This window comes from Peromyscus eremicus, chromosome 10 (assembly GCF_949786415.1).
Source record: "Peromyscus eremicus chromosome 10, PerEre_H2_v1, whole genome shotgun sequence".
Taxonomy (NCBI): domain Eukaryota; kingdom Metazoa; phylum Chordata; class Mammalia; order Rodentia; family Cricetidae; genus Peromyscus; species Peromyscus eremicus.
In genome coordinates this window covers 24396489-24422257 of record NC_081426.1, presented here as the reverse complement: position 1 = coordinate 24422257, position 25769 = coordinate 24396489, and the positions used below count along the sequence as shown (strand labels likewise).

At 43.2% G+C, this 25769-nt stretch overlaps 1 protein-coding gene across 1 annotated transcript in view; it reads left to right on the top strand.

Moving 5' to 3' along the window:
- LOC131920884 (ankyrin repeat domain-containing protein 26-like) overlaps positions 1-25769 on the top strand; it is a 136413-nt gene that overhangs the window by 1338 nt on the left and 109306 nt on the right. Inside the window, 8 exon segments of the mRNA XM_059275347.1 lie at positions 2229-2343; positions 2682-2855; positions 5265-5371; positions 7663-7800; positions 9700-9772; positions 13552-13655; positions 20793-20851; positions 22549-22585. Of these exon segments, the coding sequence (XP_059131330.1) occupies positions 2229-2343; positions 2682-2855; positions 5265-5371; positions 7663-7800; positions 9700-9772; positions 13552-13655; positions 20793-20851; positions 22549-22585 (807 nt within the window).

The following is a 25769-nucleotide window of genomic DNA, read 5'->3' as shown; positions in this document are numbered from 1 at the left end:
GGGGAATGGAGAAGGGAGTCTGAGGCCTGCTCTCACAGGGATGCTGGGCTTTCCACCAGACTCCTCAGTACCTCAAACCTGCACACCCTGGATGGGTCTGGAGCCTAGGCGTTCTTCATGAGACACAAAGCAAAAACTAAACCTTAGTTGGTTCCCAACCCCCATATATTTTTGCTTTCAGAGCACTTTATTGGCAATTTAAATGTGATTTAACCCACAAAGTTGAGGCACACAGTGTTTTCTTTAAAGGTGCACATGAAAAAAATTGCTAATGCTATGGGTCCCAGGGCAAAAATTCATTCAATGAAATCCCATATTCATTTTATTTCATGGGAACCAAAGAATACATGTTCTTTCCTGAGGGACCTTACATGGAAGCTGAAGGGTGAAGATAGCTCCATGGTTTTTCTTCACCGTTGGTTATTCAGGGTGGCTCTCTTCACTTACCACATGCCGATTCAGCAATGAGTTCTTCTGGCCCCAAGTGGTGTAGTTTGATTGACAGCGGTCTTCATCTCAAGGTGTGTGAAGCTCTGAACTTCCCACAAGCACTTCATTAGCTTCCGTTGCTTCCTTGATGCTGGAGCAGATGGTTCACTGGAGGCTCTCTCATCTTTGAGACCATCAAAACCATGGTGCTTCCCAGTGTGGTCCCTGCTTCAGGCAGACCTCAGTCAACAACAGATTCCAAATCTCCCTAGCAGAATCGTCCATTGTCTCTGTCACAGTGTCATCCCCTTTGAGATCATCCAGGTGAAGCACAAATCCTAATTGGTCTTAATAAAAACCCAGAGCCAGATATTGGGATAAATGCTGAAAGGTCAGAGAGGCAAAGGAGCCAGCCACAGCTACTTTTTACCTTGCCAACAAATCAGCCTGAAAGGGGGCGGAGCTCCTGTCTCTGCCCGCCTTATATTCCTCTCTCAGCCCAGCCATTTCACTTCCTGTTTCCTCCTCCCTGGGATTAAAGTGCTGGATTAAAGGCTGTGCCACCACTGCCTGGCCTCTATGGTTAACTTGTGCCTAGCTCTGCACTCTGATCTCCAGGCAAGCTTTATTTGTTCGAGCACAAACAAAATATCACCACATCCAGGTTTGACTGTGCTCTGTTCCTAGCACTGCTAAGTGTGGTGATATTTTATTTGTGCTGAAATGTGGTGATATTTTACTTGTGCTTTAATACATAAAGTTTGCCTGGAGAGCAGAGGAAATAGCAAGCCATTTTAAGTAAACAAAGAAGTCAGGCAGCGGTAGTACACTCCCTTAATCCTATCACTTAGCAGGCAGGATCTCTGTGTGTTCAAGGCCACACCAGGGAACAGAGCCAAGCTGCTGACACATGCCTTTAATCCCAGTACCAACCATAGAGGTCTGGAGGCCTTTACAGACAGGAAGTGACAGAGCTGGTGTAGCGAGCACATACCCCAGTTACAGGGGAGGAATGTTCACTCTTGATTCAGACTTGGTATAACACTCATTGATTCACACAGTAAGATTACAAGCAATATTCATCCTGTCTTCCAAATGGAAGCAGGAGTACCTCTCCGGGTATACAGGTCCGGACTCGCCACGTCTGTTCCTCTGGATCTTGGGTCAGCCTTCCTCAGGTCAGCCACGTCTGCACTGGGGACAGGATCTCACGTCTCTGGCAGAGAAGAGTCGTCTCGCGCGCGCCGAGGGCCTGACGAGCTCTGTTGGTCGGGTCTGGGGCTTCATCTTTTATATTCTTTCCTGGCTAGGTTTCTAGTCTTATCCCTACTTCCACACATAGCTTATAGCTTATCACTACTCCATTTGTGGTTTACTTACATCATTCTATTGCTTATCACTCCTGACCAGGGTTGTTCACCCTAGGCCTTACATGTGTTCCTTACAGCTGGCCAGAAAGAGGAAGTGATGTACTAGATAGACAGCAAATCAGAAGGCAGAACAGCGAGGCATATAGACGTGGGTAGACAGGAAGTCGCTCTCTTTGGAAGCTGCAGAGTTGGTGAGGTGAGGTTGGCTGGTGGCTTTGCCAATTTCCCTAATCTCTCTAAGGCTTTCACCCCTATATTTGGCTCCATGTTTTTTATTTAACAAGACCATTTGGAAATTCGTCTACAGCTAAGTAGAAAGAAAGAAATTCCAGTAGGCTACTTCTGAGGAGAAGTGGATGCAGTCAGTCCCTGCACAGCTACCTCGTTGTACCACTGTACAGTAGCTCTTTGGCCCACTCTCTCTCACAGGACTGCTCTGCACTACGCCTGTGCTCATGGCCAGTCAGAAATGGTGTCCCTCTTGCTGTGGTACGACTGCAACATTGAAGCCCGAGACTGTGAGGACAGCACAGCTCTGATCAAGGTAATTAGGAGCCAACAGGGGCAGCAGTGGATGGATTAGTCTAACTCCCGGACCTTCTGGTGTGGGAGGCCTGCACCCCATCCCATGGGAGGCAGACGTGGGACCTGTATCCTTCCTCACTGGAGGCGGAGGCATGAGGGCTATGACGCCCCACAAGCCCGGGATGTGCAAGTTTCTTTACAGCCTGGGATATATGAGAAAGCACAGTCTCAAAAAAATTTTTTTTAAACTCTAATAAAAATGATTTTCTGGCATTGAAGTGTAACTATTTGGTGAAACTTGTGGGAAGATTATCTGGGATTTCTTTGACAGTCTGTCCCCTTGGGACAATCCCGCAGGCCACACAACGCCAGCATGAGGAATGTGTCAGGATTCTCCTGGACAATGGCGCCGACTCAAACGCCGTCGACACCTATCGAAACACTGCTCTGCACTACGCGGTCCTCAACAACGACCCCGCCATAGCTTCCAAACTCCTGGCGTTCAATGCAGACACCGAAATCAAGGCGAAGGTAACAAGCACCCGACTTTCTCTCTCAAGTACCTTAAAGGCGTTTACCTGGAACCGTTCCCACATGCGGAAGCTGATGCGAGCATTCCTTGACTAAACGTGGTTTGGAATAAGTTGACAAAGGAGTTTCATAGTACACAACTTTATTTTATGGATCCATAAAAATATTTGAGAAGATGGTCTTAATATAAGTTAAGAGCTGCGTGCTCTTCAAATATGTCGCCAACAGTTTCTTTTTTGACTGTCTTAGGGTTTCTATTGCTGTGAAGAGACACCATGGCCACAGAAACTCTTATAAAGGACAACATTTAATTGAGGTGGTGACTTACAGTTTCAGAGGTTTAGTGTGTTACTATCACGGTGGGATATGATGCATGCAGGCAGACATGGTGCTTTAGAAGGAGCTGGCGGGCAACAGGAAATGAATGAATGTCACTAGACATAGCTTGACCATTTAGGACCTCAAAGCCCACCCCCTAGTCATGCACTTCCTCCAACAAAGCCAGACCTACTCCAACAAGGCCACACCTCCTAATAGTGCCACTTTCTATGAGCCTATGGGGGCCATTTTCTTTCAAACCACCGCATTAATATAATTTAAATATTTTTACCAGGTTTTCCTAATGAGAGTAAAACAAGACGTGAAAACCAAATTTCTCCAGAATCTGGCCAGGTATAGTGGCACACACCTTTAATCCCAGCACTTGGGAGGCAGGGGCAGGCAGATCTCTGTGAGTTCAAGTCCAGCTTGTATAGGCCAACCAGAAGCTTAGTGAGACCCAGTCCCTAAAAACAAACAACTATCTAGAGTCAGATTTCACCTCAAAACTCAAACAAAAGCAATTTTCAGTAAACGAAAAATCGTATTGCCGTTGACATTTGAAAGTGGTTTCTCTCTGGTGTGAGGCTGAATCAGGAAAAAATGGTGAATAGAAAATCATCTTGAATATGAAGGACAAATTGGAAATTAGGGACCTTGGGGAAACAGTGAGGAGAGTCCAGTGTTTAATTCTGTCCTTTTGTGTGTTTAGAAAACTGTACCCCTCCTTCTTACCTGAGAAGGAAACGGTTGAGCTCCAAGCATGGTCAGTGTTTGGACTCAGGGGCAAATGCAAGCTGGCTCAGTGGTGGAGACAGGGAAAACTGCAGGGAAGATCAGCTGAATCCCACTCCCTGTGAGCCTATGGACAAGACATCACTTATATAAAACGTCCATGTGTTCTCCAGCTTGTTAGGGACCCCTGGGCGTTTCATCATGTCACCGAATTTTCATCTGTGTGTACTGAAGTTTGCATCAGCATAGCATTAACAAGATTGCATGGTTTCCAACACTGTTTCTGTGAATGAATAAAGAGAATATATACCTGTACTTTGTTAATCTCTTAGAAATAACAATGGTGTCTAAGATAGAACTAGGACCACGGAGAAGTTTAACTAGTGCATTTTCAGGGGTACTGTGTTCTAGTTCTGTGTGAGGCCAAATGAACCGGACTTACTCTGGCCAACCTTTCACCCTGTACTGAGTGATTAAACTCCATCAGAAGCCTGCAGACTTTAATGCAGAGCTCTGGTGGCCCATGTTGGAGGAGCATCACATGACTTTGGAAGGATCAAATGTGTCTCTCCTGTGACTTGGTGGAAATGTATTATTGGAACACTCTAAACAATGTGTTGCATTCTTCGACAAGTAGGAATTATTAAAAATACAGACGATCTCTTCTTGCAGGGTCTGTAACACAGAGCCCTGCAGCGTTCTCCAAACGCAATTACAGTGTTGTCTGCTGGGCTGGGTTTTTTGAAGAGTAAAAACTGCTACAGAGAGGATAATCTTAATTCATTTGAGAAAAGTTCTTTGATCCTTTATCACTACACCTCCTGGCACTGTGAAGACAGCCCCCATCCTCGGGCAGCTCCTGACTTACTCCGCACAGCCGTACATGATGTGCGCAGTCCTGACAGGAACAACTCTGGCTGGGTTTGGGGAAATAGGCAATTGGAGAGGGACAGTCACTGTTTTTGTTAGGGTTTCTATTGCTGTGACAAAACACCAGGACCAACAGCAAGTTGGAGAGGAAAGGGTTTATTTGGCTTACACTTCAGCATTGCTGTTCCTCACTGAAGAAGTCAGGACAGGAACTCAGACAGGGCAGGATCCCAGAGGCAGGAGCTGATGCAGAGGCCATGGAGGGGAGCAACTTACTGGCTTGCTCCCCATGGCGTCCTCAGCCCACCTTCTTATAGCACCAAGGACCAGCAGCCCAGGGATGGCACCACTCACCATGGGCTGGGCCCTTCCCCGTTGATCACTAATTGAGAAAATGCCTTACAGCTGGATCTCGTGGAGGTATTTCCTCAGCGGAGGCAAGGTGCTTTCCTCTGAATGAATTGTAAATTGTTTTTGTTTTCACAGAATGGCTACACGCCTCTTATACTCGCTGTGCTGGAAAACAAAGAGGGGATGGTGGAACTGTTGTTACAGGCCGCGGCAGATATAAACGCCCTGGATAACTGCAAGAGGTATCTTTCAAAACTCTGCTAAATCCTTCCAGCGTTCTGGTCATTTAAAACATCAGCACTAAATTTAAGCCATTAAAACAAATGAACACCTTAGTCTCTCTCTCTCTCTCTCTCTCTCTCTCTCTCTCTCTCTCTCTCTCTCTCTCTCACACACACACACACACACACACACACACACACACACACACACAAACACACACACACACACACAAAGTTCAGGGCTCACATCTCCTTTTAATATTGACTGATCTTTGTTACTTCGAGTTGATTTTTTTAAGTCATGTGATTTTATATTAACTAAAATAGTTTCATATTAGTCTTATCTTTAGAAGTGTAGACTGCTAGTTTAAGATTCCAATGAAACTCTTAACAATTTTACAATATTTCCCACCTCCATCTCTTGTATACATTTCCTTTAAAATACTATATTAGTGAGAACTACTTTTGAAAATCGCTTTGTATCTTTGATGGCTCTTTGCTTTAAGTTGCTTTGTTTGAAGAATATTGATATCAGATTATCTCTAAATGACTATATATCATTAGATATTGCTCAGTGTCTCCCCATCCTTCTATGCTTTATGTTGATGTGTTCGGCTATTCACTAGTCTGACCAAGTACAGAGAAGAAATCATTTAATAGAGGAAAGATTTATTTGTTTCACAGGTTCCAATCCACGATGGGCTAGACTTATCTTGGAGCCAGAGGGAAGGTAGACTATGACAGGAAGTGGGGGCAGGAGGCAGAGGAGGGTCTCATCTCCTTGAAGCCATGATGCAGAAAAATGGAAGGTTCCCTTGACAAGGCGCACCCTTCAAAGGACATTCGTCAGGTCCTCCACCTAGGACCCACATCCTATCCTAATTGACAAGTTATCTCTGACCTCACGAATGAATGACTATAGTGATGATGTTAGCGCCCATGTGATCCAGTCACCTCATTGGTACAACCAGCACAAGCCAGTTACTCGATGCTTAAAACCGCAATAGACGTCTACTCATTGACCTGGCGGGCCCAGAGGAACAAATGTAGTGAAAGTGGGCGAGGAGACTGATAAAGGGGTGGCTTGGCTTCCTTCACACAAGACTGGGTTTATGTGTGCCTTTCTGATTAATGCTTGACCTCAGGAATATTGCTTGTCACCAAATATATTTTCTGATATGAAAATAAGGATACTATTCCTTTTTAATCATTTAAGAACATTTCTCTTATTTGTATGTAGGGATGTTTTGCTTGTATGTATATATGTGCACCATTTGTCTGTCTGGTGCTCGTAGAGATGGAAGGAGGGCATCAGATCCTCTGGAATTGGGGTCACAGACAGTTGTGAAACTGAAACTGGATCTTCTCTACAAGAGCATGGAGTGCTCTTAACTCCCGAGCTGCCTCTCCAGTTTGCCAAGATAAGGAGAATATTCTTGAAGAGGTTTTCAGATCATATATATAGCATTTATATTAGCACCTAGCACAAGGTAGTCACCCCGTTAACTACTAAATCAGTTACTAAAAATTATCTATAATTTTTAAAGATGTATTTGATTTTTTTATGTTTATGAATGTTTTGTCTGCATATATGTCTATGTACCACATACATGTCTGGTACCCAACGAAATCAGAAGATGGTGTCAGATCCTCTGAGCTGGAGTTATTGATGGTTATGAGCCACCATGTGGGTGCTGAGAACCGAACCCAGGTCCTCCGCAAGAACAAACAAGTACTCTTAACTACTGAGTCATTTCTCCAACCTGCTATTACCTTTACTACTACTATTTTATATTAATAACTTTTGAAACAATACAGAAGATTTTCCTTATTTGGCCTGTTGCTGACTATGAATTACAGTATATTACATCAGGCCAGGGAAGTAATGGAAACTTCTTCATTTCTTAATTTCACCCACTGCAGGTAAATGATCAAGGCACAGTACTGTCCATTGCATGGCATGGATTCTGCTGAGTACAGCAGCGGCCCAGGAGGGCTCTGGGTTCTTCCTTTTCAGCATTAGAGGTGACAAAGATGAGTGAATGACATCCCCCAATGCGTTTGTCTGGTCTTAACTGCTAATGGCCACTGTAACACACAGGCAAGAGAGGAACTTGAATAGGTGTTTACATGACTTTATTAAAGTGTGTCAGGAAGCCCAGTGTGGTGGCACTTGCCTGGTCTACCTAGTGAGGACCAGGACAGCCAGGGCTATGTAGAGAGATCCTGTCTCAAAAACAAACAAACAAACAAACAAACAAACAAACAAACAAATAAAGCGTGTCATGATGATGTTACATTTGTTCTTTTAGGTCCCCCCTCATACATGCTGTGAGAGCTCAGTTTAAAAACATGATCAGCCTTCTTCTCCAGCAAGGTGCTGATGTATCTTTGGTGGATGTCTATGGAGCCACTGCACAAAGTTACACTGTTTTTGAAACCTTTCAAGTGTAAGTGTTCATATTACAATATTGGTTAACTTCAAATGGATATTTTTAGTAGTTACAACCACCCCATACTTGTATATGCAATGAGATTTCACAGTCCAGTCTGGGAAATCTTGGAATGGCCGTGAGTTTGTTGACTTCACAGACCAGAAACAAAACCGAGCAAAGCTCTAGGCTGGGTTGGGGTGGCGACAGGTACAGAGTTCTGTGTCTTAGGACTTTTACTTTGGCAGTGCTGGCACTTGAGCTGGGATTCACATAAGCTAGGTATAGTCTGCCACTGAGATGTCCTCCCAGCCCCTATCTCAGGAATGTTAAGTCCTCTGTCTTAGGATCAGAGCACCACCCTTTCATTCCAATTACAAGACCCACACGGGGATATAACTAGTGTCCCGCCTCTAAGTTGTCTAATTGCTTATTTGGGTTTTTTAATGTCAAATTTAGCAGAAAGTGTGGTTATCTTCTCATGAGTTGTCTCCCTCAACATTGTTCTTTTTTTTAATTATTTTTATGTGTATGGGTGTTTTGCCTGCACGTATGTCTATGAATCTCTTGAATGACTGATGCCTGCAGAGGCCGGAAGAGGGTGTCTGATGGTCTGGAACTGGAGTTACACGCAGTTGTGAGCTGCTGGGTGACTGTTAGAATCAAATCTGGGTCCTCTGCAAAAGCAGCCAGTGCTCTTCACCACTGAGCCCGCTCTCCAGCCCTGGCTTTTAGGGTTTTTTAATGTTTGACTCTTTCTGGGAAGACATGCCGATAACAATATACAGACTTTCCTTTGGCTTTTCGACATTCAGACTTCTGGTTGTGTTAAGGGTTTTCTCAGGTAGCAAAAGCTACAAGAACCGGTAATCGGCTCCTCAGCCCATCCTTAAAGAGACGTTTGTGCACATAAATTATCCTCAGGCCCTAGTTGTGCACTGGCTGTTGCCCTTGGCCGTGGCATCCGAGGGGGTGGGCTCAGTGGACATTTCTTAGGCCAAAAGAGGCAGAAGCAGAAAGAGGAAGCTGCAGGCTTGGTGGTTTCACAAGTTGACATAGAAACAAATGAAAACTGCCGTGTGGCTGCCTGTGGCGGCGCACAGCACACCTCTAATCTCCCAGCACTCAGGGCAGAGGCAGGTGGATCTCTGTGAATTTGGGGTCAGTCTGGACAACATAGAGTTCCAGGTCAGCCAAGGATATATAGTTAGACTGTCTTAAGAAAGAAAGAAAAAGAAAAGAAAGAAAAGAGGCTGAGAGCTGACTCAGCAGTCGAGAATGCATCCTGAGGGCTGACTCAGCAGTTGAAAATGCATCCCAAGGGCTGACTCAACTAACTGTTAAGAATGCATCCCGAGGGCTGACTCAGCAGTTGAGAATGCATCCTGAGGGCTGACTCAACTGTTAAGAATGCATTCTGAGGGCTGACTCAGCCATTAAGAATGCATCCTGAGGGCTGACTCAGCAGTTGAGAATGCATCCTGCTCTTGAGGAGTAGCTGAGTCTGGTGTAGCTATGAGCTACACTCCCAGCAGCTCACAACTACTGTAACTAGCTCCAGGGGTTCTGATGTCCTTGTTGGACCTTTATGGGCACTTAACGCTCACATCATGTATCCCTCTGCAACATAATTTAAAACTAAAAATTAAAAAGTCTTTTTAAAACGCCATTTAATATCTAGATGGCAGCCAGGTGGCGGTGGCACAGGCCTTTAATCCCAGCACTCAAGAGGAAGAGGCAGGTGGATCTCAGAGTTGGAGGCCAGCCTGGTCTACACAGTGAGTTCCTGGACAGCCAGGGAAACCCTGTCTCAAATAAACCAAAGCAAAGCAAACCAAAACAAAAACTAGATGGCTTAACTTTCTTAGGACTTTAAAAGAAATCAAACTCATCTCTCACTGTATTTTTACTCTGTAGGCTTTCCAAAGGACCAAGTTCCAGTCATCTTGAGCCTACATCAGAAATGGATGAACAAAATTTTGATGACAAGGTAAAAAACTCACTTGTGATGCTGACTTTTTGATCTGGGGCTTTGGGGATTTAGCTCAGTGGTGGGGTGCTTTCCTAGCTAGTACAAGGGCTAGATTTGGTCCTCAGCTCCTCCGAGGGGGAAAATGTGCTCTGAATTTGTTTTCCTTCCTTTCTTTCTTTATTTTTCCCTTCCTCCCTCCCTCTTTTCTCTTTCTTCCTTTCTCTCTTTCCTTTCTTTCTTTTTTGTACTCTAATAGCAAAGTTGAAGTTAAGAAAAGGCTTTAACAGATTTTTATGCACAAGCATTAAGACAAAGAGGGGCTCAGTTAGGAAAAGGAACAATATTCTGAAAACATGGGTGTGAGCTTCTCAGTGAAGAGTCATACTTATTTGTTTTATAAATAGCCCTATATACAATCTTGGTGGCTTTTGAGGTAACATTGTTCAGGGGTTTGGTGTGCTGGTTGGTTTTTTGTCAATTTGACACAAGCCTAGACTTATCTGGGAAGAGAGAATTTTAATTGAGAAAATGCCTCCATAAAATCGCCTGTAGGCAAGTCTGTGGGGCGTTTTCCTGATTGATGATTGATGTGGGAGGGCCCAGCCCATTGTGGGTGGTGCTACCTCTGAGCAAGTGGTCCTGAGGTATGTAAGAAAATGAAGGGAGCATGCCAGGATGAGCAAGCTAGCAAGCAGCACTCTTCCATGGTCTCAGCTTCAGTTCCTGCCTCCCGGTCCTGAACTCCTGCCCTGGCTTCCCTGGAAGCTGTAAGATGAAATGAACTTTCCTCTCCAAGTTGATTCTGGTCTTGGTGTGTTTTTTACAGCAAAAGAAACCCTAAGTAAGGCAGTTGGTAAGGAACATTTTCCCCATCTTTTGTAAATGAGATCTTGAGCAAATGGCTCCTGGGTGTGAACTGGGCAGGATTTGAGGCTGATAAGAAAACACCCTTGCCGGGCTGTGGTGGCGCACGCCTTTGATCCCAGCACTCGGGAGGCAGAGCCAGGTGGATCTCTGTGAGTTCGAGGCCAGCCTGGGCTACCAAGTGAGTTCCAGGAAAGGCACAAAGCTACACAGAGAAACCCTGTCTTGAAAAAAAAAGAAAACACCCTAAGTCACAAGGTCAAAGGAATCCCTACTGTATGAGGTCACAGGGAGTTGACAAATATACTTTGACCTTAAATGAAGTTCATGAAACTGAGATTCTCAGAGTTGCAGGTTAACAGCTGGGATACAGTAAGAGTAAACTGGAAACTCATATCTGTTTAGTGCTGGAGGCCATGGGAATATGCAGCAGATGGCAATTGATAGTTCAGGTGTCCACCCGCCAGATGAATAACCCTCTGATGGAGGAATCCCGTTAAGCAAGGCTTACTGGACCACAGACTCTGAAAACCGGTTTCTTCTGTCTGTAATTTCTCTCATGTGCCATTATATTCCCTAAAAACAGCTATGGGTATTTTTCCCACTGGCTGTGTGTTTATCTCATGAAAATATTCCATCTTTGGGCACACATATTAGCTGTGGATGGTCAGGAAGATGATTTCTACTTAAGCTGTATAATTTTGATGAATAGAAATAATACTAGAACAAAGACAACTTTTTACACATTTAGCTGATTTTAGACTTTAGAGCAAATCCAAAATAGACCAGTTGCCTCTGGAGACAAATTGTACAAGGGCAAGTTTCCAGGTATCTGTTTCTTGAAAAGAGCCTGTCAGATAACATTAAAACATAAACTCCCTGCAGCAGTTGACTTTCTGCCCATACTCGTAACCTCAAAGTTGAGCCAACTAACTCTTTATTAATTCCTGAATTTCAGTGTTACTCTCTGTCTGGGAATGCTAACCATGGTCTGGCCTCTATGGTTAACTTGGCTAGCTCTGCCCTCTGATCTCCAGGCAAGCTTTATTTGTCAGAACACAATCACACAACAGCTAACCACTCAGAGATACGTGCCTGCTTTATTCACCGTGCCCAGTCAGCTCGACCTCTCAAGCCTGAGAGAAACTGTGTGATTCCTTATGCGTGTCAGAATGGCTCTGTCTCTTACTGTTTACTCAAGAAATGCTTTGTGACCCTGAAAATGTAACTCATGTTTGTCCAGGGTTTTTGCTGTAGAGACAGAGAAATGTATGTAGGTCAGAAGTGTGTGTGTAGAGGACAGTGAGTGAGTGAATGAGTAAAGAGTGAGTGAATGATGTAGTAGTATGTGAAGGAATGTAGCATAGAAAGAAGTGTGTATACAAGAGAGATGTGTATAGAGAGAGATGTAGAGCTCTGTAGAAAGAGATGTAACTGCATATAGAGATGTGTGGCTGTGCAGGAGAGAGATGTTTGTATGTAAAGAGATATGTAGCTGTATGTAAAGAATGTAGCTGTGTGGAGACAGGTTTTCCAGAAAGAGATTTTTTTGAGATGAAGTAGAAGAGAAAGTTACCATCAGAAAGTGTGTGCTTCCTTATTTACCCCTCAGATAGAAAAGTCTACCCCTCACTGCATTCATGGATTTTTTTTTCACCCTGGAGGCAGTCTTGGAGCAGGATCTCCAAAAGGCCGCCAGCTATTGCCTGGCTCTTCTAACAGCCTGTTGAAGCACATGGGCTAGCATGGTTCTCTCATCCAGAAGGGAATACCCTAGAGGCCAGGCTATCACCACCATGTTACCAACTGCAAGAATCTGTCATCAACCCTGGATGGCAAGCCACAGCAGACAAGGGGGTGGCCACCCCTGAGGAACAGATGTAGTGACCATGTAGGGATGTCCTTGTCAACAGGACTGACGAGGAAGAAGCTGTCACTGAGGCTTGCCAGTTGCTTTCCTGTTGACTAGATATGAACTTGAAATAGTTTTTTTTTTTTTCCTGCACAATGCATAGTTTTATAATGTTCTCAAACACTTTGGGACAGAAATTGAGAAAGCCTGCTCTAGAAGTGAAGAGCTTTATGAATTCAATAAACATTCCATCTAAATACTAGAGTTTTAGTCTGTGGAATCAAAGAGCCCCAGCTCAGCAAGCACCTGTTGTAAAGGGAAACAAGCGTCATGATAAATGCAGTAAATGTGATGGAAGCGAAGGTCCCAGAAACAGGGGAGGCATGAAAGGAGTTCGGGGGGAGCCTGTGTGGTGCTGGTCAGTAAGGGGGCCTTTCACAGTAGGGGCAGCATCTAGAGGGAGGAGGGACCATTTATCTACCCTGTGTGTGGTGGTATTGTGTTCCCCAAAATATTGTGCACCCTAATAAACTTATCTGGAGTCAGAGACAGAACAGCCACAATATTAAACATAGAGGTTAGGCAGTGGTATCACATGCCTTTAATCCTAGCACTCCAGAGGCAGAAATCCATCTGGATCTCTGTGTGTTCAAGGATACAGCCAAGCATGGTGACTCATGCCTTTAATCTCAGAAAGCGAGCCTAAAGGGAGTGATGGCAGAAAGCAGAAAGATATATAAGGCGTGAGGACCAGAAACTAGCAGCATTTGGCTGGTTAAGCTTTCAGGCTTTCGAGCAGCAGTTCAGCTGAGATCCATTTGAATATGAGGACTTCCAGTCTGAGGAAACAGGATCAGCTGAGGAACTGGCGAGGTGAGGTAGCTGTGGCTTGTTCTGCTTCTCTGATCTTCCTGCATTCACCCCAATACCTGGCCTCAGGTTTGATTTTATTAATAAGACCTTCTAAGATTCCTGCTACACCTGTGCCCCATGCTCTTGTCACAGGTCCGTTCCTAAGATGCCGGTGCAGTTGGGAAACATGTACCTTGTTGAGTTCTTGGCTTTTTCTCTTTTTTAACAGGACAACTGCACACCGTGTACACACCCCACCCAGGACAAGGATAGAATGGAACAGTTGTCAGCAAAGGAAGAGGAAAACACAGACACAGTTGACAGACTGGAGAGGTATAGCTGCTTGTACATTCCTTTAGTTAACACAAGCTCAAGGGTGTTATGGGATGGTCGCTGTGACTCAGTCATTTTAAACTGATAAGAAGAAACTAATTCGCAAGTATTGGTAGTTACTGAAAACCAAATCGACAAAGCATAGGTTAATTATAACAGCAATTATTTATTTATGCTCCCTTTAAAACTGCCAAATATTTGCCATTGCAGCCTGACTGGTCATATGAGCTTAGACAGGCGAAAAGGGATTCCAAGAGTTGCATTGTGTTGGTTGTTAAAGAACAGATGTGCACTGACTTTTTGATTCGGCATTGAACTGCAGCTCTGGGTCTCATTTCCTTGACTTCTGTCACACGCACACCGCTACAGGTGTCATATTAAATATGAATTAGAGTTGAAATGTTCTGGGATGTCTATGCTTGAAGTCATTTTAAACAAAATGTTGACACTATATTGTTGGTGAGTGGCGACCAGTTGAGGTCATTCAATTAGATTAGGTGTTTCTTTACTTTTCCCCTCTGAGGTGTATTTGTGGGGAGAAAATCCTTTGACTGGATAAAAAAGTCATAGGTATGTGACTTGGGACCGTTTATAACTATTTCCTGACACAGGAGTGTGATGCATACTAGCAGGTGCTGCAAGAAGCCATTGCCTCATTCAGTGCTGACTTCCAGATTATCAGTGCCGTTCACTTAACTACTCTGTTATTGTTATTAGTGGTTTTTCTTTAAATTTTTTTAAATTAGTTTTGCATACCAACCCTAGATCCCTTATTAGTGGTTTTCATGCAAATAGGTTTTACTTCTTTGACCTTTAGCTGACATCCAGCACATTTCATCACACAGCTTTCTATTGCAGTGCTGGCTGCCATCCCTGCACCAGTGACTAGTGTGGAGAACTTGAAAACTTGTAAACGTAATGGTCATGCTATGGCTGTTCTAGTCAACTTAGACACACACACACACACACACACATACACACACACACACACACACACACACACACACACACACACGAATGCACAATGATCACATGTAGAATAGCTTTAGCAGAATTACTATCCATGGAAAGCCTTCTGATGAATACAAAGTAAGTTGTAATACCATGGTGAGCCAAGAGGCGATTTTTAAAAAAATCTATTTCTGTTTATAGCTTTGAAGATAATTTGTAAGAATGAATACTTAAGCTCCCAAGTTATTCATTCTGTTCCTATATATAAATTTTTAATTCTATTGGGACAGCTAAGATACCAAATATACCAAAATATACTACCACATGAAGAGACTGAAAGACAAAAACCACATGTTGATCCCATTAGATGCAGAAAATGTCTTTGACAAAATCCAATGCCCCTTCATGATAAAAGTCCTGGAGAGATTAGAGATACAGTGTGAATTGTGATCCTAATTAGTCTTATCAATAAAAACCAGGAGTCAGATATTGGGGTAAAAGCTGAAAGATCAGAGAGGCAGAGCAGCAGCCACCAGAGAGTTCTTTTTTTTTTTTTTTTTTTTTTTTTTTTGGTTTTTCGAGACAGGGTTTCTCTGTGTAGCTTTGCACCTTTCCTGGAACTCACTTGGTAGTCCAGGCTGGCCTCGAACTCACAGAGATCCGCCTGGCTCTGCCTCCCGAGTGCTGGGATTAAAGGCGTGCGCCACCACCGCCCGGCCACCAGAGAGTTCTTACCTCTCTGAATTCTCCCACTAAAAGGGCCAAGATCCTGTCTCTGCCCACCTTATCACTTCCTCTCTCTGCCCAGCCTTATCACTTCCTGCCTCCTGTCTGTACAGACCTCCAAACCTCTACACTTAGCTAATGGCTAGCTCCACCCTCTGATCTCCAGGCAAGCTTTATTTGTCAGAACACAAACAAAATATCACACAACAATGGTGGGCATATCTCAACATAATAAAGACAATTTACAGCAATCCCACAGCCAACATAAACCTAAATGGAGAGAAACTCAAAGCATTTCCACTAAAATTAGGAACAAAGCAAGGTTCTCTCCTGTCTCCATACCCATTCAATAAGGTGCTTGAAGTCTTAGAGCAGTCAGATAACTGATGGAGATCAACTGGATACAAATAGGAAAGGAAGAAGTTAAAGTATATTTGCACTTAGTATGACTTTATACGTAAAAGAGCCTAAAAATTTCACCAGGGAATTTTTACAGCTGATAAACACAGCAAAGCAGCTGGACACAAAATTAACACAAAAAATCAGTAGCCTTCTATTTTAGTCAGAGTTTCTATTGCTATGGTGAAACACCATGACCATAAAGCAAGTTGGGGAGGAAAGGGTTTATTTGCCTTACACTTCCACATTGCTGTTCATCATCAAAGGAAGTCAGGACAGGAACTCAAACAGGACAGGAACCTGGAGGCAGGAGTTGATGCAGAGGTCTTGGAGGAATGCTGCTTATTGGCTTGCTCCTCATGGCTTGCTCAGTCTGCTTTCTTGTAGAACCCAGAACCACCAACCCAGGGATGGAACCACCACTGTGGGCTGGGCCTTCCCCCACCGATCACTAATTAAGAGAGTGCTCTACAGCCAGATCTAGTGGAGACATGTTCTCAGTTAAGGTTCCTTCCTTTCAGATAACTTTAGTTTGTGTGTCCAGTTGACAGCGGACTAGCTGGCACACCTTCCTGTCTACAAATGACAAATGGACTGAAAAATTGGAAACAGTATATTTAATAACAGCCTCAAAAATATTTTGGGGCAACTCTAACCATGCAAGTGAAAGACTTGTCTAATAAAAACTTCAAGACATTGAAGAAATTGAAGAAGACACCAGAAGATAGAAAGATCTCCCATGCTCATTCATCAGTAAAATCAATATAATGAAAACGGTCATCCTACCAAAAGCAGTCTACAGATTCAACACCGTCCTCTCCAGATTCTAACACAGTTCTTCACAGAAACTGAAAAAACAACTTTCAGCTTCAGATGAAAATACACACACACATACGCACACACACACACACACACACACACACACACACACAAACACACACACACAAACAGGATTGCTAAAACAATTTTGAATAATAAAGAACTGCTGAAGGTATCACCATTCCACATTTCAAGTTGTACTACAAGATACAGCAATAAAAAATAGCATGGCATTTGCATTAAAACAGACATGTTGATCAATGGAATTGGATCAAGGAACCAGACATAAGTCTACTCACCTGAGTTTTGACAAAACCAAAAATACACACTGGGGCTGGAGGGTTGGCTCAGAGGTTAAGAGCACTGGCTGTTCTTCCAGAGGTCCTGAATTCAATTCCCAGCAACCACATGGTGGCTCACAACCATCTATAATGAGATCTGGTGCCCTCTTCTGGCCTGCAGGCAGAACACTGTATACATAATAAATAAATAAATTAAAAAAAAAATACACACTGGGAAAAAGACAGCATTTTCAACAAATGCTGCTGCTCAAACTGAATAGCTGCATGTAGAACAGTACAACTCGAAATATATCACCCCGCACAAAACTCCAAATGGATCAAGGACCTCAACGTAAGGCCAGACACATGAATCTGGTAGGAGAGAAAGTGGGAAATAGTCTTGAACGCAGTGGTACAGGAGACGACTTTCTGAACAGAACACTGATAGCACAGGCACTAAGGGCAACATTTAATAAATGGGACCCCATGAAACTGAAAAGCTCCTGTAAGGCAAAGGACACTGTCAGTCACACAAAGTGGCAGGCTAAAGAACGGGGTGAGGGAGAAATCTCTACCAACTACATGTCTGATAGAAGGCTGACATCTAAAATACATAAAGAGCTAAAAACAAACAAAAAACCGTGGCATCAAGAAAACAAATAACCCAATTTAAAAATGGGATACAGAGCAGTGCAGAGAGTTCTCAAAAGATGAAACACAAATGGCTGAGAAACATTTAAAGAAATGTTCAGCATCCATAGTCATCAGGGAAATACAAAATAAAACTACTTTGAGACTCATTCTTCCATCAGTCAGAATGGCTAAGATCATAAAATAAATGACAGCCCATGCTGGCAAAGATGTGGGGAAGGGGAACATTTATTTATTGCTGGTGGGAGTGAAAACTTGTACATCCACTATGGAAACCAATGTGGCAGTTTCTCAGGAGGCTGGGAATAGATCTGCCTCAAGATTCAGATATACCACTCTTGGGCATATACCCAAAGGACTCAACATCCTACTACACAGACATTTGCTCATCCATGTCCATTGCTGTTATATTCACAACAATCAGGAAATAGAAACAACCCAAATGTCCTTCAACCAATGAATGAACAATGAAAACGTGGTACATTTTGTGGACTACTATCCTGCTGTAAATAAAAATGAAATTGTGAACTTTGTAGGTAAGTGGATGGAACTAGGAAAGATCATATTGAGTGAGGTAATCTAGACCCAGAAAGATAAATGTTGTAAGTTTTCTCTCATTGGAGGTGCCGAGTTCCAAATCTTCAGATGTGAGTTCATAGCCTGTAGTTACTACAGAAACAAGGACAGTAAAACAGGACCATTCCCAGGAAAAGGGTTTGGGGAATAATAGTGAGAGGAACAGCAAGATTCAAGTGCTCTCATTGGGAACAGTGAAAGGAGGGGTCTTCCAGGAGAGGGGAAGGTGATAATACAGAAGACTGTCTAAAAAGGCCGCAAGGAATGATAATGTTTTACCAAAAAACCCTATAATACATATAATTCAGTATATAACTATACTAATTTACAGTTTTAAAGAACTTTTCTCATCTGGGTTGATGGTGCACCCTCCAAGAGCCAAAGTCCACCAACCAAAGACCCCAATACCAAACATAAGAAGCCCTCTTTTGAGTTTTTAGCCAGGGATGTCCAAGAAAATCCCCAAACATAGTTTATTGCTGCTGTCCCTGATTGTTCCCCAGAGGTGGAAGGTAAGTCCTTATTACCGAAGACACCATGCACTTCAGAATCAGAGCTCGGAGATCCTTGAGCTAGAACTGACTCGAGGGGGCTGGAGAGATGGCTCAGAGGTTAAGAGCACTGACTGCTCTTCCAGAGGTCCTGAGTTCAATTCCCAGCAACCACATGGTGGCTCACAACCATCTGTGATGAGATCTGGTGCCCTCTTCTGGCCTGCAGACAGAACACTGTATACATAATAAATAAATAAATCTTAAAAAAAAAAAAAAAACTGACTCGAGAGCCTCCTCCCTGAGCAATAGCTTTCACAAAACCAGAAGGCATTATGCAAGCTTCCACAGGAGAGAGAGAGAGAGAGAACCAACAGTCCTACCCAGCTCTGATGCCTGTGAATCATATCAATCACCAGCACGGCACAATAACCTTAGTGATGTAGTAGGGCACACATGCCTTGGTGTAACCCACAGCTCTATAACTGAGACCCACTCAACAAGAGGGAAAGCATGTCTGCTACTGGAAACCTACTCAATGCTAGTGAAGTTATGGATCTTGGAGAAGAACCTACAACCACTGCTTTACTAAACCAGCACAGTTCTTGACAACCATATATAAATATTCGTCCTTCTACCAACAGATAAGTATACTCTTCATCCCTCATCAAGGACATTTCCCTTTGTAACTACAGAAAACCACAACTAATCAAAATGCAGAGTTGTGGAGCTCAGTCCCGATGCGCTCAGGTACACTGTAGAAGAGGAAAAGGAAAGATTGTAAGAGCCAGAAGAAGAGGGAGTTTGCGGTGAGATTGTGTCTACTAGTAATGTCAGAAGCCACATCCATAAAGTCTCGCCAACATGACTGCCCAAACATGAGCTGAACAAGGACAACACCAATGGACATGCCTAAGTGGATGGGAAAAGCCCTTTTCATATGCCTTTATGCTGTCGTGAGCCCTAACCCTCTGAATCCATAAGCCCCATTAAACACTTCCTTTTATAAGCTGCCTTGGTCATGGTGTTTATCATAGCAGTAGAAATAGGATCAGGAGCCAGACTCTGAGCAGCTAGCTAGGTCTCCCAGATGTCACCACACACACGGCACACAAAATCGTTGTTCTCCAGATCCCAAGCTTTGTGGAATCCACATTAGCCTATTCATCCATGGTGACAGCCTTTGGGGGATTCCTTTGCCATTATAAACCTGAGAGGTTCAGAGCCCCTTAAGTCTCAGATGGTGGAAGTTGCCATTGTGCCCTTCTCCAAGGCAATTGCCAAATCTGGTCCCTCAAATGTGTTGTACATGGCAATGAATCTCCCAGGGCACTTCCCTCACTGTCGTGGAGATTAGGCGTCAATCTGTGGGTGATGTGCTGTGTGTGTCAAGAACTTGGTTAGAGACTTGGCATGACAGTACATGCTAGAAGATTAAAGACCCCAGCACTCTTCTGAGGCAAAGGCCGCCAGATCTCTGTGAGTTCCCAGCCCGGCTACAAAGTGAGACCCTTTCTCAAAAGAACCAGCCAGCTGACCAACCAAACCAAACAATGTGGTTAAGTATGAAGGAACACTGGTAAGCAGTCTGACTCGGGGCTTGGCCTGCACAGTTGTGATTCGTTAGTGCTATAATTACTGACAATCACGTTAAGGTAAAGAGAATTTATGGTTACAAATGATTATCTTATCTCCTCTGAATTACCTGTCACAAAAATAAAACAGGTAATAACCTGATTTAAGACAGTATCTCTCCCAAGTGTAGCCATTTGTTGTTTGGACCTGGGATATAACTCATCTTTGGGATTCTAGCTCGTTCAACCGTAGAGAACAAGATATACTGTAATTTTATTAATTCTCTGTTCACCTTCTTTAGCATCTCAAGTCTTGAAAATTCCTTGATAAAGTAAGCCGATTAGATTCTGATTTTTTTAGAAGTAGTTGAGCATAAGAAAAGGAACTTGTGTGTTAGGAAAACAGTCTTGAGTACTTTCTATGATGTTAAACTAATCCAGTTTCTGGTCTGCGCTGCATTACCTTTGACTGGTGACCATTCCATCCACATCTTTACATTTTCTTCTTTGATTGGAAACTTAGGAAGGAACTTTTGGTGCTTAGCCTCATAATACTCACTCCCATAATTTATAAACTGAGCCTTCCTCTATTTAATGTCCTTGTTTAATTTTTTCATGTAACTACTAAAATATTGATTTTGTTTTTCCTTTTATCACACATGGCAAAAGCCAAGTTGCCTTAGAAGACCAAGAGAAGGACCTTGAAATTTGTGAAGACTGCAATCCAAGTAAGTCCCCTGATAGTGGATTAACTCAGACCCACCTCTTCTTGATAAGATAAATAGGAGTAAGAAAGACTGACCAAAAAAGTAACGTTTATGAAATCAGCATACAAATTGAGTATTTATGTGCAGGGGTGTGTGTGTGTGTGTGTGTGTGTGTGTGTGTGTGTGTGTGTGTGTGTGTTACTCTGCATTGACCTAAATCTTTCACCTTCCTTTTATAGTAGATTTCTCTGTTCTGGGGAAATACCTAATAAAGCCCAAATATTTGTTTTCCTTAAGTAAAGTAAGAGGGGAAAACATTCTCTGACTATAGAGATCCCATTTGAATTAGTTTCATTTCCTGTTGCTGTGATTAAAATTACCCTGAAAAAAGCAAATTAGGGGAGAAAGTCTTCATTTTAGCTTGCATGTCCTTCTTAGCAGGGAGTTGGCAGCAGCCAGAGCTTGAGGTAACTGGTCACATCAGGTCTGTGGTCAGAAGAGAGCAGCAGATGTGTGCGTGCTTGTGTTAGCTCCTTGTCCATTGTTGCAGAGCTCAGGATCTGCTGCATGGGGAATGGTGCCGCCCACGGTGGCAGTGTCTTCCCACCCCAGTTAACAAAGCAAAGGTAATCCCCAGATGTGACCACAGGACAAGCTAATCTAGACAATCCCTCACTGAGATACCCCACCAACTGTGTCAAGTTGACAATTAAAAGCCACCATCACACAATTACTGCTACAATCTGAAAGCTTAATCAAGATAATAGTTTTTTAAAATTTTATCTTAAATTAATGTTTATGGGTGCCTTGCCTGCATAGATGCTGGTGTACCATATGCTCCCAGAGGCCAGAAGAGGGCGCCAGAGTCCCTGGAACTGGATTACAGATGGTTCTAAACTGCCATGTGGGTTCTGAGAACTGAGCTCAGGTCCTCTGGAGGAGCAGTCAGTGCTCTCAATTGCTGAGCCACCCTTCCAGCTCCAATAGTTTTATTTCTACAGTTTTCCTATCATATGCCAACTTTCTTGAATCTCTACAGTGCCTTTCTAGGCCTCTGTCTATTGGTTATGGTTAAGAATAGATAAAGATATAAAGGGATGCTCTTTCCATGAGATCTTTCCATTGGAGGCAAAATGGAAGAGGCTGTTAGCATCTTCCCGGGACAGCCCCAGGGAGAGAGAGACTCCAGAGAGACCCTTCCCCCTGCCATGCCACACAGTGCCCACAAACCAGCCTTCCTGTGGCCTCACTCTTCATCTTACACAGCACGGTTTTGAATGAAAATCTGGAGAAGCCATGTCTTGTAATAACAAAATATGAACAGAATTGTCCCTAGTGTTGTTGGTTCAGAAGACCACAGAACCATTAAGACAAAGCAGTTTCTGCTTTTGCAGGCCGCACAGTTTGCTTTCAGTCTGGCAGGGTTCCCTTGTGACTGTGGGGTTGGGCAGGGACATTTACTTTCATGGATTACATTTTGAGACGTTTCTCTCTTCCACCTTTCATTGGAAACATATAAGAAGTTAATTTAAGAGCTCCCAATGCATTAGCCTCCAGCCACTGATCTAATTGTTCTTCCTGGTAGAACACTCAGCCAGGTGTGGTTCTAAGAAGAATCACGCTACAAAAGATGCCATTTAATGTAAAGATTGTATTTCCCCATTTTCTTCTTTCTATTCATTTTGTTGATTTAAAATATAGTTTTCCTCTATCTTCAGAAGCAGATACATGTCCTGAATGTTACTCTAAAACAAGGTAAGATTTGATTATTTAATTGTGTAAGGCAGTCTTAAGTGAATGCACAGAAAAGAAACTAATATTTGTTGTGTATTCTCTGGGCTAGACTCTATATGATGTACATACTAGTTGCCATCTCAGAGAAATCACAGAATGTATGTAAAGTGTCCAATTTAAACGTACTGCTCATTCTGAACAGTGGTGGTGCACGCCTCTAATCCCAGCACTCTGGAGGCAGAGGCAGGTGGATTTCTGTGAGTCTGAGGCCAGCCTGGTCTACAGAGTGAGTTTCAGAACAGCCAAGGCTACAGAGAGAAACTCTGTCTCCAGAACAAACAAACAAACAAACAAACAAACAAACAAACAAACCCACCACGTCTCCCCATAATTGGCTACTCTTATTTGAAGGCAGCTGGTTCATAATCCTGTCATTGACGTGTACCTGACCCATGATTTGACTGCCTGCCTGCCTAGCTCTACAATGCTGTCCTCTCTTCCTCTGCAGAGATTGAAAGGACAAAAATACAGCTCTATATAACACCAATTCAGAAGGTCAAATTTAGACATAGTGTTGAGTTTTTCTTCCATGCTTCATCATAATCCAGTATTTTAATGTGTGCTGTGTTGGTAAGCATTGCCTTGTTTTTAGCAGTTACAGATTTTAGAGAAGCTCTCACTAACATGTGGCCATAGTACATAGTGTTGACACATAATTATTCTAGTAGAAGTGAAGAATATTTAAATGTTGTATAAGTAATATTCAAAAATCTCTTTGGAAGGTATTTTCATTGACTCTTCTACTTACTGACACGAGCTGCCATTTCAGTCTAGTTCCTCAGCCACTTTTTTTTCTAGTCTATTTTCTTTTCCAATGAATATACTACCTTCATGATGATTATTTCTTTTGGCTTCTCTTTCATTATTTTATGTCTGGCTGCTAAGTATTCCTTTGCTTGTACAGTTTCATAACTTTAGGGAGCGCTGGAGACTAATCAAACTACCCCCAGGTACTTGAACCTGTGTTTAGAATCTTCCCCACATGACTGCTCTGTTGGAGAACCTGGAACCAAAAGATTCTGAAATGACTTCTTTGGATATACTAAGAGGCAGCAATGAGACTTGTGACCCTTCAGTCTATGGCCAGTAGCCCCCTCACTGGTGATGAGTATTTTAGTAAGATGGTGGGTGAAGAGGATCAGGATGGAAATAACCATGAGTTCACTCTGGGCTTTACCAACAGAATTAACAGAATGGGCTTTGTAAGGAAAATGTTATGGGCGCTGTTCACGATTTTAGGAAAGACATGAGCACTTCAGGGGATTGTATCACATGTGGTAAAAATAACGTGGAAATTCTTGATACAGAACGCTGGAGAATCTAGAAGACCATGTTATAATAAAGACTTCAAAAGAGTTCAGGGGAAAGGCTCTTTTTTGTTAGACTGTAGAAACAGACAAAACTCAAGATTTCTGTTAAATGATGCTAAAGTGATTTCAGGTACTCAATGAGTCTCTACCAGGTAGCGTTCTTCTCTCACTCACTTGAGTGGTAATTTATTGATGGTCACCTCGGAAAATGCAAATTGAATCGATGGCCGAGAGAAGTCACATCAGGTCAACCTGAGGCCGGGTGCTGAGACCCAGGGTGTTTAGCAGGCTCAGGAAATACGGCCTGTAATCTTAACATCTGAGTCGATCCTTACCTCAGGAATCTATGCTTTCACAGGACTGAGGTTTAAGGTCAGAGAACGTGTGGATTAAATGCATTGGGGATGGACTCTGAGTCACCAGTAATGCATTGATGTTCCTTTGAGGAAAGAAAGAAAAGTGCTTCCCTTGGAGACATTTAGGCAAGAACAAGTCCATATTTGAGTCTTTATTGAACAACACAGAACGCATCACATGGGGTGGGATAGTTTACAAAAAATCTTTAACAGGGTTTTACAGGGGATTGAGTCATTGACTCTGACTGACTCAGACAACAATCAGCACTACAGACATCATTGTTTACCAACCCGTTATCCACATGTCAGTTTAACATTTATGGTGACTATTCGCTTTCGAAGATTGCCTTTAACCTCTGTATTTGTTGCTTTCAGCAAATGATACACATGTATTACCTGGGGCAGGGGCATGGAGTAGTAAATAATTTAAGATTACAGTTATGCATTAGCGTAGGTTGTAAACGTTGATAATATGGGAAACCCAAGCCAAATGAGGGTGATTGTTACATGGTTCTTTTTTTTTTTTTTTTAAGATTTATTTGTTGTTATTTTATGTGTGTGGATGATTTGCCTGCATGTATGTCTGTGCCTAGTTCCTGTGGAGGCTAGAGGAGGCCATCAGCTCTCCTGGAACTGGAGTTACAGACAGTTGTGAGCTGCCATATGGGTGCTGGGGATTGAACCCGGGACCTCTGGAAGAGAAGCCAGTGCTCTTAACCGCTGAGCCATCTCTCCAGCCCAGGGCTCTTTTTAAAAGCAGGTTAAACAAAGGCTGAGCACACAGTAGGACAGCAGTCTTAGTGCTTAGGTGACCTCAAGGTATATTATTAACTCTGGCTATGAGGTCCAGCAGAAGTTCCAGTCTTTCAGAATGCAAGGGACATTTTTATCACGATGCTTTGCCACAGAGACTGTGACTGAGCCCTGAAGAAAGAGGATCTTGGAGTGTGAGTGCTTAGGAGGGAATATATGCCTGGGGAGTTAGAGGCTCCACCATGGTTCTACTTCCCCACAGTCTCCCTCTAGTGAAGATGTGCCCGAGGGGTTTTTATTGTTTGCTGGTTTGTGAAGAACTGAAAATGAAGGCCATCTGAAGGAAACAAATTGGTTTTTATAATTTTTTCTTATTAAGAGACTTTTTATTCATTTTACATACCAACCACAGATTCCCCTCTCTTCCCTCCTCCTGCTCCCCCAGCCTTCCTCCCCCACCCCACCCCCCATCCCCTCCTCCAAAAAGGGAAGGCCTCCCACAAGGAATCAGCAAAGCCTGGTCCATTCAGTTGAGGCAGGCCCAAGCGCCCCCAACTCCCATCAAGGCTGTGCAAGGTGTCCCACCACAGGTAATGGGCTCCAAAAAGCCAGGTCATGTACCAGGGATAGATCCTGATCCCACTGCCAGGGGCTTCTTAAACAGACCAAGCTTCACAATTGCCTCCCCTATGTAGAGGGTCTGGTCTGGTCCCGTGTAAGCTCCGC